Source organism: Crinia signifera, chromosome 2 (genome assembly GCF_055691185.1).
Source record: "Crinia signifera chromosome 2, ASM5569118v1, whole genome shotgun sequence".
Classification (NCBI taxonomy): Eukaryota; Metazoa; Chordata; class Amphibia; order Anura; family Myobatrachidae; genus Crinia; species Crinia signifera.
The window spans coordinates 324847382-324861736 of record NC_139218.1 but is presented as its reverse complement, the minus strand read 5'-3'; the positions used below and the strand labels follow the sequence as shown (position 1 = coordinate 324861736).

Below are 14355 nucleotides of genomic sequence, written 5' to 3'. Positions count from 1 at the left end.
TAGTCTATCCAGGTAAGTTTTGTGATGTAGGCCATGCACCATTTTAGTTGCCCTTCTTTGTACTCTCTCCAATGTATGTATATCCTTCTGAAGATATGGTCTCCAGAACTGGACACAGTATTCCAGATGAGGTCGTACCAATGACCTATAAAGTGGCATTATTACGTCTTTTTTTCTGCTACTGATTCCTCTCCTTATGCAACCAAGCATCTCACTAGCCTTCCTCATTGCTTTGTTACATTGCCTCCCTGCCTTTAAGTCACTTGAAATAGTGACTCCTAGATCTCTTTCCTCCTCAGTAGTTTCCATTATAGTACCCTTGATACTATATTGAGCCTTTGGGTTTTTGAGTCCCAAGTGCATAATTTTGCATTTTTTAGCATTAAACTGTAGTTGCCATTCTCTTGACCAATTCTCAAATTTACTTAGATCATCAGTCATTTGATTTACCCCTCCTGGTGTGTCTACTCTGTTGCATATCTTTGTGTCATCTGCAAAAAGGCATACTTTCCCTTCAATACCATTTTCAATGTCACTAACAAAGATATTAAAGAGCACTGGTCCAAGTACAGATCCCTGGGCTACTCCACTGGTAACATGTCCCTCCATAGAATGCACTCCATTTACTACAACTGTCTGTTTCCTATCCTGCAACCAGGTTCTTATCCATTTAATTGTTTTATAATCCAATCCCACACTTTCAAGTTTATTTAGCAGCCTGCGATGTGGGACAGTGTCAAATGCCTTACTAAAGTCTAGATATGCCACATCTACAGCCCCCCCTTCATCTAGTATTTTGGTCACGGAGTCAAAAAAGTCAATGAGACTTGTTTGGCATGATCTCCCTGAAGTAAAACCATGCTGTTTTGGATCCTGTAAGTTGTTTAATTTAAGATATTCCACTATTCTTTCTTTTAATAGAGTTTCCATTAATTTCCCTACTACTGATGTAAGGCTCACTGGTCTGTAGTTACTTGCTTCTTCTTTGCTTCCACTTTTGTGCAGTGGAACTACATTTGCTTTTCTCCAGTCCTCTGGAACTGCACCAGTATCTAGTGACTGGTTGAATAAATCTGTTAATGGCGCTACCAACACATCTTTTAGTTCTTTTAGTATCCTTGGATGCACTCCATCTGGCCCCATTGATTTATCCACTTTCAGTCTTGAAAGTTCTGTTAGGACTTTCTCCCTAGTAAATGTACTTCCATCTACCTTATTTTTATGAATGTCCTTGAAACTTAACTGTGGTCCCATCCCTTCTCCTTCTATAGTGAATACGGAGCAAAAGTTATTATTTAGATGATCTGCAATTGCCTTGTCTCCCTCCACCAAATTCTCAGTGTCTGTATGCAGTCTTATTATTCCTCCATTTGATTTTCTCCTTTCACTTATATACTTAAAAAAAGTTTTGTTTCCTTTATCTACCGACTGAGCCATTTTCTCCTCAGCTTGTGCCTTGGCAAGCCTGATCACTTTCTTAGCCTCCTTGCGTCTGGCAAGATACACTTCTTTGTCATTATTATTTTGAGTCTGCTTGTATGTCCTAAAGGCCATCTTTTTTCTAGTTGATACCTCTTTAGTAAACCACACTGGCTTCCTTTTCCTGTTACTTTTCTTAACCCTTTTGATACAAAGGTCCGTTGCCTTTAGTATTGCACTTTTTAATTTTTTCCACCTCTCCTGCACTCCTTTCAAGTTCCTCCAATCCACTAATGAGTCACTTAAACATCTCCCCATTTTTGCAAAGTCAGCCTTCCTAAAATCCAACACCTTAGTTTTTGTGTGACTGGAGTTGGACCCTGCCTTAATACTAAACCATACTGCTTGATGATCACTGGATCCCAGGTTCTCACCCACATATATGTCTGATATTCTGTCACCATTTGTGAGTATTAAATCTAATATTGAGTCTTTGCGAGTAGGTTCCCTCACCAATTGCTTGCTCATATTTTTCTAAAGGACATGGTGCCCTGCAAAACCTGCACAGCTTTCCATTACGTATTATTACTTATTTTCAATGTTGTTTGTTTTTTAATTCTGGTAAATTTAGAATGTTTATAACTTTCTGAGATCACTGTGAAAAGCTTCATTTACACTTTCACACGCCTGGCCTAATGACCACACAATGTGGCTCAGACTCGGACGAGAAGTGATAATATCACCTACCTTTCACTTACCAAAACTTCATCATAAATTGCATGGCCACAATATTTTATAATACTTAATATAAACTTTAAATCAGTATCAACAAATTCCTTTAGTTTAGAAGGATAATATAATTTATTTGAGGTAAAGGTATAGAAAAGGCTTTTTTAAAAGTGGTGTGCAACTTTTCCTCCCTGAAGGAGGATTTATCTGTTCCATCACCACCATCAGGTGGTCCAGAGTTGGACTTTTTCTAAACAGTATGTTTAACATTGGCATGCTCTTAAAGGTGTCATCTAATTATTGTAATAAAAACAGAAAACATCATATTGTGATAAAAACAGAAATAAGGGAACATCAAACTTACCTATTTTGTAAGTCTCCTTTCCAGGAGAAGCCCAGAGAGGAGACAATGCAGGGCACTTTAGGGGAAGGGGCAGAATTGCTGCCAGTTCTACTGCCTGTCATGCAGTGCGACAGGTGCAGCAGCAGCCAGCAGCCACTTAGGACAGCAGGGGATGTAGAGCAGGGAGAGCGCCTCTACTGCCTGGTGCCTCCCTGCCCTGCATGCTTTGCTGAGCGGGTAGCACCGGCTCTGGGCAGAATTGTCTCTTCATTGTGTCCCCTCCCACAACATAAGGAAACACCCACAATTCGTGATTCCTCTGTGATATGGGTGCAGAGCTAAACTGTAAAAGCCAGTCATTTAGTCCCGCCCTTCTCCACATCTCGTGCAATTAGTGGTGAGTAACATACAATCCTATATAAAAAGGATGTTGTACACCAGTTAGCGCAACCTCCTTGGTAACTGGGATATATGGAATTGTGAAAACATAAACAGAAATATGCATTTCTGTATTGTAGAAAAGATCTGCAGGTTTCTCTCTGAGGTTTAGCATATATTCGTTAATAAAAATTCTCCGTGTTGGAGTATGTTCACCGGAGTAGGATGAGAATGAAAGAAAACAACCAATGAGTAGTGAATTCTGGGGAAAACTTGTTCTATATGGGTATAGACTTTGGTATGTCGTACCATGACTCACATAATCAGGTATAGTGATTATTTCATATGCTATCTGTAGGGCACAATTTCATATAGGAAATACAGTAGGTTACAGTATTTTCTAAAGCGTACCGGACTCACATGGCAGGTAGAGTGTGTATATATATATATATATATATATATATACACATCTGGGTTTCCTTACTACTTGACGAAGGGTGTACTGGTACTCACAATTTGAAAGGATTTGAAAATGTAATGAATACAGCAAATCTTTCTGAGGAAAAGATACCAATATAAGTGAAACATCCTTTCAAATTATGAGTACAGGTACACCCTTCAAGTGCTAAAGAATCCGAGATGTATGTACAGTATATTGCTGAGTTTGTTTTCCGCATACACAGTTTGGTAATACTGTAATCGTACTGCTCAGAATTGGGACTGCTCTGTACAGCAGAGAAAAGGGAACCAATATGCGGTGTATACCTGGCCATACACCCTGCTGTCATACTAACAGCTTATTTTCCTATACAGAAGGGAAATGCGGGACTTTGGGGTAAAAGTCTCCATCATAGAACCTGGCGCTTTTCAAACTATGATGACAGACCATGACGGTCATGGAAATAACGTGAAGCGTCTGTGGGGAAATCTCCCTACAGCAGTGAAGGACAGCTATGGCCAGCAATACTATGAGCAATGTAAGTTGGTAAATGTAGGTGTTGTTATTCCTTATTTAATAAAAATATATATATTTAAACAACTATTTTATAATAAATGTCCTGTTTTCTGAATGGTGTTGCTTTTTGCCCCCAGTCCACTAGCACATGGCTTATCTGGGGTTAATTTTAATATTTTGGCTTCTCAAGAAATTCTCATTGCCACCTACTGTATGTCTTTAATATTTAGCTATCAATAACACAGTCTCAGCAACACTAGACTGCACCCATGGTGTCAGTGGAAAGTGGGTTAAAAGGAGATATACGGCCCTGACGGCTGGAAAAGCATTAGCAGCAATCAGCACATCATAAGGATGAGCTACAGATATGTCCCGCTACCACCTTGCTGCATATTGTAGCATATTATAGCGGGGCTTCTATGCGTACAAAACACAGCGTACCTATGGGTGTATCCTATAAACAGTAATGCATAGCGGGGCGTACGCTAGATGTGCTTTGAGCAGGGCCGCCAAGAGGTATGCTGGGCCCCGGTTATTGCCCCCCTCAGCAGCAGCACACACCTACAGCATGTGCGCTCATGCTGAGCCTGCTGTCGGCACAGCACATTCTGTAGAGGTGTGTGCTGCTGCTGCTGCCCGGGAGGGATGGAAGGGAAAGGGGGGGTTGGCCCTGGCTGTAAGCATTGTGCGAAGATGCTCTTACATCCCAGCAACACATCTGTATCATACTCCTTTCACACGGACAAATATTTCCCAGGTTATTGAACATGAATGCGCAACAACCCGGGAAACTGGTCAGTGTGAAAGGGTCCTGGAAGATTGTCCAGGGTCCCATGTCCCGGGATTTGACCAGGGTTGGACCCAGGAAGGTCATGGGCCTAGGGGCAGTGTTAACGGGTATTTCGGGTGCACGCAACCCGGTTTCCGTTCACTGCCTTGTAAAGGCGCCGCTGGGAGATGCTGACATCTCCCAGCGCTGCCATAGTCCTCCCGATTATGTCCCTTGCCTGGCTTTATTCTGGGTTGGGCAGCTAATATGTATGCACTTGCAAGCCAGGTACAGCCAGGATTTTGGACCCAGCTGGCAAGCGTTTTCCAGTATGAAAGGGGTATAAATTTAAGGACATAAGTAATGTCTGAAATTTAAACTGGATTGCAGAGAAAAACCACATAAACTTCCTGTGCCAGACTGACTTTTATTAAAGGGCATGGACGCTTCCCTCTCAAAGGCAGGACACCGCATTTTACTTGGAAGGGAAATGTTTCATAATCCTACAATTCAAACTTCTGAAGCTGCAGAGAAATGCTATTGCAATACGAAGACTTTGAAAACAGGAAGAGAGAAAAGAAAACATAATGACTTTACAAACCGTACAGGTGGCTTGACAAATGTTGTCAGGATTTGGGTAAACATAATTACTGTACACACAAGAAGTAGCTTGATCTTAATTTTATCACAGACAAAACTGTCATTGGTGGCTGGTATAAACAGTGCAGCTGAGACATAATAGCAAATACAGTAGCAAGGAAATCCAAAGCGGACTAACAAAGGAATAGTCCCAAAATGCAATATAATTATACAGGTATAAAACATCACATAAATATATAGCATTTCATTTTGCTGAATAAATAATTTACAAATACAAAGAATATTAATAAAATATAAAGAAAAAGTAAAGATATAAATAAGAGAAGAAAATAAAATCTGTTTGTGTCTTTTAAGAAGTTGTAACAAATGGATGGGAAGATGTGGTAGTATAGAAAGCATAGTCCGAGCTCTCTTTAAAGCTTGACCATGTGTACCTGGTAGTGGTAAAATCAGAAGAGGATAATTTCAATAAGGATGTAAGGTCGTCCATTGACATGTATCGGTCTATTCTTTGGAATCACTGAGAGATAGGATGACGAATTGAGGGCCGCTAGCAGCATGGTATGGTTGCTATTGCAGCATTCATTAAATATCAAAGCAATGATTTTTTTTAAACTTTTTAATGGGCAGATCCATGAGATTAAGGAGATATACATCTGGAGTATCCTGTAAGGGGAGACCAGTGATTATCATTGACAATCTCCTGACTGTCTTCCAATAGTCGGTCAATTATGGACATAGCCACCATATATTTTTTGGGGAACCCTGTGCTTGGTTGCACCACAAACAGAGATCAGATAGGCTCAAAAACATCTGATGTATATGTACTGGACACCTATACCACCTGGACAGAATTTTATATTGGGTTCCTAAAACTTGGCTATAGGACGAGCTAGCAAATGTATACTGAAATATTTTAGGCCAATGTTCATCTTTTATGTCATTTACCAGTTCTGACTGCCAAGCTTTTACATGAGTCAGTAGTTAACATACGGTAATTAGTAAAGAACAGAGACAAGATGTTAAAGCGTGGTCTCTTCTAAGGGTGCCGGACGGGTTCCCGACAGTCGGGATCCCGACTGTCAAAACGCAGACAGCCGGGTGCTCGACGGCCACCCGCTATTTTCCCTCGTGGGGGTCCACGACCCCCATAGAGACAGAATAGAATAGGTGGCTCGCGTAGCGAGTCACCGTGCCTGCAAGGGGCTTTTTTGTGCTCGCCATGCTGTCTGACTCCGGGCAGTCGGGATAATGACTGTCGGGATCCTGACTGTCAGAGTCCCGTACCACACCCCTCTTCTAAACACTACTGTTAGAATTTTTTGGGGTTCCATCTAGGAAGAATGGTATGAAAAGAGAAATCATAAGGCCGAAATTGTAGATAAGCCCAGAATGACCGGGATGGAAGGGAATCAGTTTGTTGTTAGTCTGTAAAGGATATTATTCCTGTCTTGGATATTAAATGAGATAAACGGGAAATACCAACTAAGGACCAATTTGTTAGGGAGGGGAATGAGAGGCTTGGAGGAATGTCCAAAGAGAGATGTAGGGAGCAAGATAAAGTAGGATTTTAATATTTCTGCCAATACTTAAGGGTGGGTCCTAAGGTAATGTGAATGGTAGGGTAGTTTAGTAACCCAGGAAAGGATGGGCAAAGAGAAATGAGTAGCGTAAATCACAATGTATATCCAATGTTTAGCAGCAGGCAGTCTGGACATCTCAACTATTCTGGCTACATGCACCGCATAATAATACACTTTTTTTTTTTAAGAGGGTGCCTCTTTGTTTTCTTATTTAATGATATAAACCATTTCAACAGGGCTAAAACTAGGATTTCTGGTGTCGGGGGCAAGGCAGTAATTTGTAATTTTCCCACCTGCCCCAGCCTGGCCCAAACCCTCCACTGCTTACCTCCAGATCCCTGATGCTGCATTCGGTACATCCTGGGATCCTCTCAGTATTGCATCAGTGAGAAGAGACAGTCAGCTGAAGCAACAGATGGGAAGGCACAGCACTCTGTAGCATCTCACTGCTAGGAAATATAAAGCTGCCAGTGGGGATCAGGAGGTAAGCACTTGGTGCAAATTGAGTAGAGCACAGCAGGTACAGAGGAGGTAAGGCACTTGAACATTTTGCTGAGGAGCCAAAATAAGTACAAAAAAATAATGTCGAGGGGCGTGGCTTGGCTACGAGCAGGACGAGACGTGCCTGGCCTGAGCTCCCGCACGAGCACCCATAAAAACACTATAACCCACGGCCCAAAATAAACCTAACTACACAGGAGAGGTGCCTGTTCCCTACCCGGCACATCAGAAGCCTCTGGCAGCGATCGCGGAGCCGGGGAGCTCTTTTAAGAGCTCCTGCAGGTTGCGGCCTGTTGGAGATCCGGAGCCGGGACCTCGATTTCGGCGCGGGAGACGCTGGCGCCCGGAACCCCCAAATCGCAGGGGCTCCCAGAGAAGACGGATCCCCAGAGAGGGGCACCGTGCCCCTGAGGCTATCACCCGGGACCCGTGCAACATTACATCTGCAAAGGCACACACGCGCCGCTGACCGGGCCGCGACAGCACCCGCTGCCATCACCCGGAAACGGAGGCAGAGGCCCCAGAAGAGAGGGAGAGAGACGAGACGCCTGACAGTGCGCCACACCGGAGGCGCCCTCTGACAGTCAGCCTCCGGACTCAATCACAAGGCTCCTGCCTGAAGCTGCGGCTCTCCCCGCCTATCTCCCCAGCAACAGTGAGTAACAGTGGGCAACCCACTCCAGGGTCCCCCGAACGCCGGGATTCACTGACAAAATAAGCAGCAGCAGCAGTAGGCAGCAATTGGGACACTGGCAGCACATTGCAGGCCCCAGAGCCCCCAGCACAGCACCAACCTAACAATAAAGGCACCCCCATAGCAAAGAGTGCCCAATACTGACACAGGTGGTGCCCTACAGCGTTGCATGTAGATCAGGCTTATAGCCCACACGGTCATAGGACCCAGTAACCTTACAGGGGCATACCGGAAGCCAGCGAGGAACAACCTGGCATATAATAAAAGTGCAACAACCAGAAGCAGACCAAACCAGATACAGCCCAGGCACTGGCCAAACATAAACAGCCCCTTCAGTCCCACAGTCTTTGAAATAAGTACCCCTTTGAATGCACAACTTGCTCGTGGGTGACCCACACGTCTGGCCTTGAAATGATCTAAGCCATCCACGCGGAGGGGACCAAGGGCCTAACCACCGATATACCATGACCTAACACAAGGTGACGGTATACCCCGACCCATGTAGCTCTCACCCACATGTCTAACCGACGACGCAATAAAGGATCGGCTCAGACCTCTGCAAAGCCATCTCAAACAGAAGCCTTCTGCACACTCTTTGGTACCTCCACCACAGACCCGAACACTCCCACTCCACCCCCTCCCAACCCGACTGTCGCCATGGAAGGCACGGGGGCTTCGGGTTCCTCCAAATCAAAATCCACACCTACCACAGAAAAGGTGGACCTCGCATCCATTTTATCTAAATTAAATGCAATCCCGACCAGACAGGAAATGCAACAAGACCTGCTCTCCACGGAGAAAAGGCTACAAGACTCAATGCAGACCCATATTGCCACTCTTAAAACTGACATAACGCACATTGCGAACCGAGTGGAACAACTAGAAGAACAGAACGAAGAAGTGGATTCGAGGCTTTCCGACCTCCATGACCTAGTTGCACGCCAATCCAAATCCCTGATCGAGATGAGCCGCAAGTTAGACGATATCGATAACAGGGGAAGAAGGAATAATTTAAGAATAAGGGGCCTACCAGAAGACGTCCTACCCCCCAACCTAGAGCATGCTCTGACTAAAATATTCAATCAACTAACAGACTCTGACCCAGAATACCAGGTCATGTTTGACAGAGCACATCGCGCTCTGCGCCCCAGAGGTGCGCCCACAGAACAGCCAAGAGATATAATTTGCCGGCTTCATTATTTCCAGGACAAGGAAGAGATCCTTAAAGCGGCAAGACGTTCCCAAGAGATAGACTTCAATGGCCAGAAAATACAAATCTTCCAAGACCTACCATGGTCCACGTTGCAGCAGCGGCGACTACTTCGGCCGATTACAGAGACATTGAAGAAACATGATATCAGGTTCCGATGGGGCTTCCCTGTAAGCATACAGGTAAACCACAAAGGCACATCTGCAGTGCTCCATGATCCAGCGGGAGTGGCTGACTTTTGTGCATCGTTAGGAATCCCTGCCCCGCTTCTACCCAACTGGCTGGACCCAGAGGCTCTTGTGCCCCCCCTTAAACCCCGCGGAGATTGGTGGCAAAAAGTCCCGAAAAAACAAAAGAAGAAAACTGTTCGTCCACCAACCGATGCAGAAGGGTCAAGAGAGGCCGAAATACCCCACAACCAACAGAGAGATACCGATCCAACAATTTCCGACACGTGAATATAGACTATGTTTCCTCACTTGTATGTATAGTACTACAATGTCATTTGAAAACTAATAGCCATAGTTAAAGCGAAGCCCAAACACGGGACTCAAGATATGTAACTAAGACCCCTGTATGTTACGGGTTTGACAATACATTGACCCCTGAGAGGGATGAGAATCCCATAAGTTTGTCGTAATTTGACTCCCCGTCACTCACGTAACCTCTGAATTGTTTGAGGCTGACGTAGCGACTGCCAACATCATACTCCCTATTATATATAAAAAAAAAAAAAGTGACAGTTAAAATAGACCTGTTGAAACAACTAGCCTAGTTACTAGTAGAGCTTCTGATAGATAAATAGATAACTTGTAAGCATTTACCTTGTTAATAATACTATGTTTATCACTTAGGTGGTTGGCCTTGGTTCCCCCTCTTTCCCCCAAGCTCTGCTGTACATTTTGAGACCATGGGCCCTCACTGGTTCCCCAGGTCTGAAAACGCAGAGAACACCCAATTCCATTCAACAGAATGGTTTGGGGCTCTTTCGAAGTTTTATGTTCCCCCCCTTAAGCTACCCCAAAACCCCTTCCATTCCCCACACTCACCACGGAGAGGTAGACCCACACCGATAACAGATGTACTCACAAGCGCATACACATGGCTAACCTAAAGATAATATCGCTGAACGCGAAGGGCCTCAACATACCGGAGAAAAGATCTAGACTAATGCACACAATGAATAATGAGAGGGCTGATGTGATATTCTTACAAGAAACACACTTCAAAAAGGGGAAAGCCCCGAAGCTATACTCAAGACACTACCCCATAGGTTACTTTAATGATTACTCCGAATCCAAGTCAAAAGGAGTCGCAATCCTATTCGCTAAAAACACACCCCTTATCGACACGACAGTGACCCAAATCGGAGACGCCCGAGGACTATGTGTAAAAACTAATATACGTAATCATTTGTTTACGTTTGTAAACTTGTACCTCCCCAATAAGGGCCAGTATCGCACCTTGAAGATGGCACTGGAACTAGTGGAGGGTAATGTGGAAGGGGTGCTGGTAGTGGGGGGTGATCTTAACTGGGTAGTAGATCCCGTAATGGACTCAACTAGCGCCTCGACTTCCTCTTCAATTAGTGACCAGAGACGGTTCAAAAAGCTTATGCACGACTTCCAACTCATAGACACATGGAGACTAATGCACCCCAAGGATCTAGACTACACCTTCTACTCGCACCCACACAACTCATACTCCCGCATAGACTACTTTTATTTCAGTCATAGTTCACTTGACCTTCTGGCCAACACCTCAATAGGACAAATAGTGGGATCAGATCACGCTCCCATAACACTAGAACTGTCACTGCTACACCCACCAGCACGCCACTGGCAATGGCGCTTTAACAAACAATTTCTACGTGAAGACGACTGCAGGAAACAAATAGAGGAAGCGATAGATGACTACATATTACTAAATTCAAATGACGAAACATCACCCGTTACATTATGGGAAGCCCACAAATGCGTGATTAGGGGTAGGTGCATAAAAATAAGATCTTACCTCAAAAAGAAAAAAATGGAGTGTAAAGAGGCCCTACTAGATAAAATTAAACAATTAGAATTATTACACAAATCCTCTCTGACCCCAGAGGTCCTCCTGGAACTACAAGACGCTAGGGCTTCGCTAAATAGTCTGCTAAACGAGGGCACCCGCAGAGCTCTCCGATGCTGCCGCCATAGATATTTCAGATGGGGCAATAAACCAGGTAAACAGTTGGCTAGAGCCCTGCGGGCCCAGAGATCGTTAACATATATCACAGAGATGAAAGATAACTCAGACACCCTACACTCTAAAAACAACAAAATAGCGGAGATCTTCCAAAACTACTATACAGACCTATATAACCTATCTTCCCAGGGTCCGCCACGAGACCAGGCTGCACATGAGAACGCAATTAAAAAATACTTAACTGACATAAATTACCCCACATTGCCCCAGAACCTAACAGAAACCTTAAACGACCCCTTCACAGAGGCTGAACTACGCCTGGCAATTAAAACCTCGCCCTCAGGGAAGAGCCCGGGCCCGGACGGTTTCCCCATAACTTATTATAAAGCGTTCCAGGATCGCTTGATTCCCCTCCTTACAAAGGCGTGCAACGGGATCTCTAAGTCCTCACCCTTATCTGCCCAGTCTCTTGAAGCTCACATCACGGTCCTACCAAAAGAAGGCAAAGACCCTTCACTCCCCTCCAGTTACCGCCCCATTTCATTACTTAACGTGGACGTTAAATTATACGCAAAATTGCTAGCTAACCGGTTATCCATGTTGGTACCACACCTGGTCCATCCGGATCAGGTGGGATTTGTGCGCGGGAGAGAGGCAAGGGATAATACAATGAGAGTCATTGACCTGATAGCACATGCCCACACGGCTAGGACCCCGTGCATGCTGCTCTCCACAGATGCCGAAAAGGCATTCGACCGTGTAGATTGGTCATTTATGGAGGGGGCCCTTCGGCATGCTGGGGTGGGAGAACAATTTATAGGAAAAATACTCGCACTGTACCAGCGGCCTGTGGCCAGAGTTCGAGTCAACGGTATGCTCTCTGACCCCGTGCTGATTGCCAACGGGACCAGACAGGGATGCCCACTATCGCCCCTGCTATATGTGATTTGCATGGAGGCTCTGGCTAGGGCCATTAGGGCCAACCCAGACATCAATGGTGTAGAGGTGGGGGGAGTTGATCACAGACTCGCACTTTTCGCCGATGACCTGCTGGCAATCATCACAAACCCCATAATAGCACTCCCGAACATCATAAGAGAGTTTACACGATTCGGGAATCTGTCCAATTTTAAGATCAACTACTCTAAATCAACAGCTCTTAACATTAACCTCCCAACCGCTACGGCAGAATCCCTTGCTCACCAGTTCCCGTTTACCTGGCACCCATCACATATTAAGTATTTAGGGGTACTTATCCCTACATCTCTCCAGACGACCGCGAAAATTAACTATACACCGTTAATTCAAAAAGTGCGATCAGAATTAGCAAAATGGGCGTCCCAAAAGTTCTCATGGATAGGCAGGATGAATATCATAAAAATGAATGTCCTGCCTAGGTTTCTCTATCTGTTCCAGACTATACCGTTAAAACTCCCGTTAAAATACATTGTGGAAATGCAAAGGCTCATCAACAGATTTGTATGGGGTGGCAAAAAGCCTAGATTCAAACATAAATACTTATTCCGCAGGAAAGCATACGGAGGCCAACAGCTCCCTTGTCTACTAGCGTATCATCAGGCGACCACGCTACACAGAGTAATGGAGTGGTCTAGGCCTGGAACAGACGAGAAACAATGGGTAGCAATAGAAAAATGTTCCACAGGACTGGACCTTAGGACGACTCCTTGGCTCCCCAAAATAGCTCCACCTATACACCCGACGGTAGAACCCACCCTAAATCTCTGGAAATCAGTGCGATATAAGCTGGGCCTCACTTCTCCAGATTCCCTACTTCTTCCGATAATTAATAATCCAGACTTCGAACCAGGGACCGCGGGAAGTATAGCACGCAGGTGGTATCGGGTGGGGCTGCTGAGGATCCTAGACTTGATTAGGGAAACACGGTTAAAACCTTCAGTGACTTAAAAGAAGACAAGACATTACCACAGTCGGACTTATGGTTTTACTTTCAAGTTAGACACTTTATCCAATCGCAGAGAGCCCCCCCCCCCACTCTTGTAAAAAAACCATACCCATTCGAGGTGTTATGCACGCAGATTAAAGAACCAGGTCACACAATATCAGCCATTTATAAAATCATAATGCAGGCACACACAACCAACATCCCCGCCTTCTGCAAGGCCTGGGACGAGGACTTATCCAAAAGAGGCATACACATAAAATGGGAGAAACAATGCGAAAATATGTCCCGTTGCTCATCCAGCCTAGAAGTGGTGGAAACGCAATATAAGCTTTTAACCAGATGGTATAGGTGTCCGCCCCAGATACATAAATTCTTCCCCTCGGTTTCACCTATGTGTTGGAGATGCCACTCTCAGATAGGGACACTGTTACATATATGGTGGGATTGCCAAAAGATAAAGAAATTCTGGGAAAGTGTGATACGAATCTCGTCGGAGATCCTGGGATTCCAAACTCCAGAGAAGCTCGACTTTTGGTTGCTATCTCACTCCTCCATGCCATTCAGTAAATACAGGCACTCGCTCTTGAAGCATCTCAACAATGCAGCCAGGGCCGTGGTACCAGTGCACTGGAGGTCAACCTCCATCCCGACCATGTGGGAGTGGTTTCAGAGAGTGGACTTTTATAGAGCTATGGAGGATGTATACTTTTCGGCCCTAGACAGGCACTCTGATTATGTAGCCACATGGTTGCCGTGGCTTGAGTTCCGGTCCTCAAATACATACAAAAGCCACATGCCAAGCAACCCCTAAGAAGCCTACCGCGATTGACCTAGATACAACCTGACTCAGGGTAGGAAAACCCTAAGCCAGCGAAATAATATAATATACAAACAAAACGCTCTCATTTCTGCCTCTACCTCGGTGCCAAAACTCCACACCCCCCCCCTCCCCCATCCCTCCAACCTCACTCCCCCCTTCCTCCCTCGTAACTGTATTTTCATATCTAGTTAAGAATCGTGTTGCAATTCACAAACCAACTACACAATTCATCATACTTGTTGCAAATTT

General features: G+C 44.8%; 1 protein-coding gene across 3 annotated transcripts in view; it reads left to right on the top strand.

The window, feature by feature from the left end:
* Window positions 1–14355, top strand: part of LOC146057718 (retinol dehydrogenase 7-like) — a 41589-nt gene that overhangs the window by 26390 nt on the left and 844 nt on the right. For all 3 annotated transcript variants that reach the window (XM_083169320.1, XM_083169319.1, XM_083169321.1), the window contains one exon: window positions 3683–3846. In XM_083169320.1, coding sequence (XP_083025446.1) covers window positions 3683–3846 — 164 coding nt within the window. The remainder of the gene's footprint in view (window positions 1–3682; window positions 3847–14355) is intronic.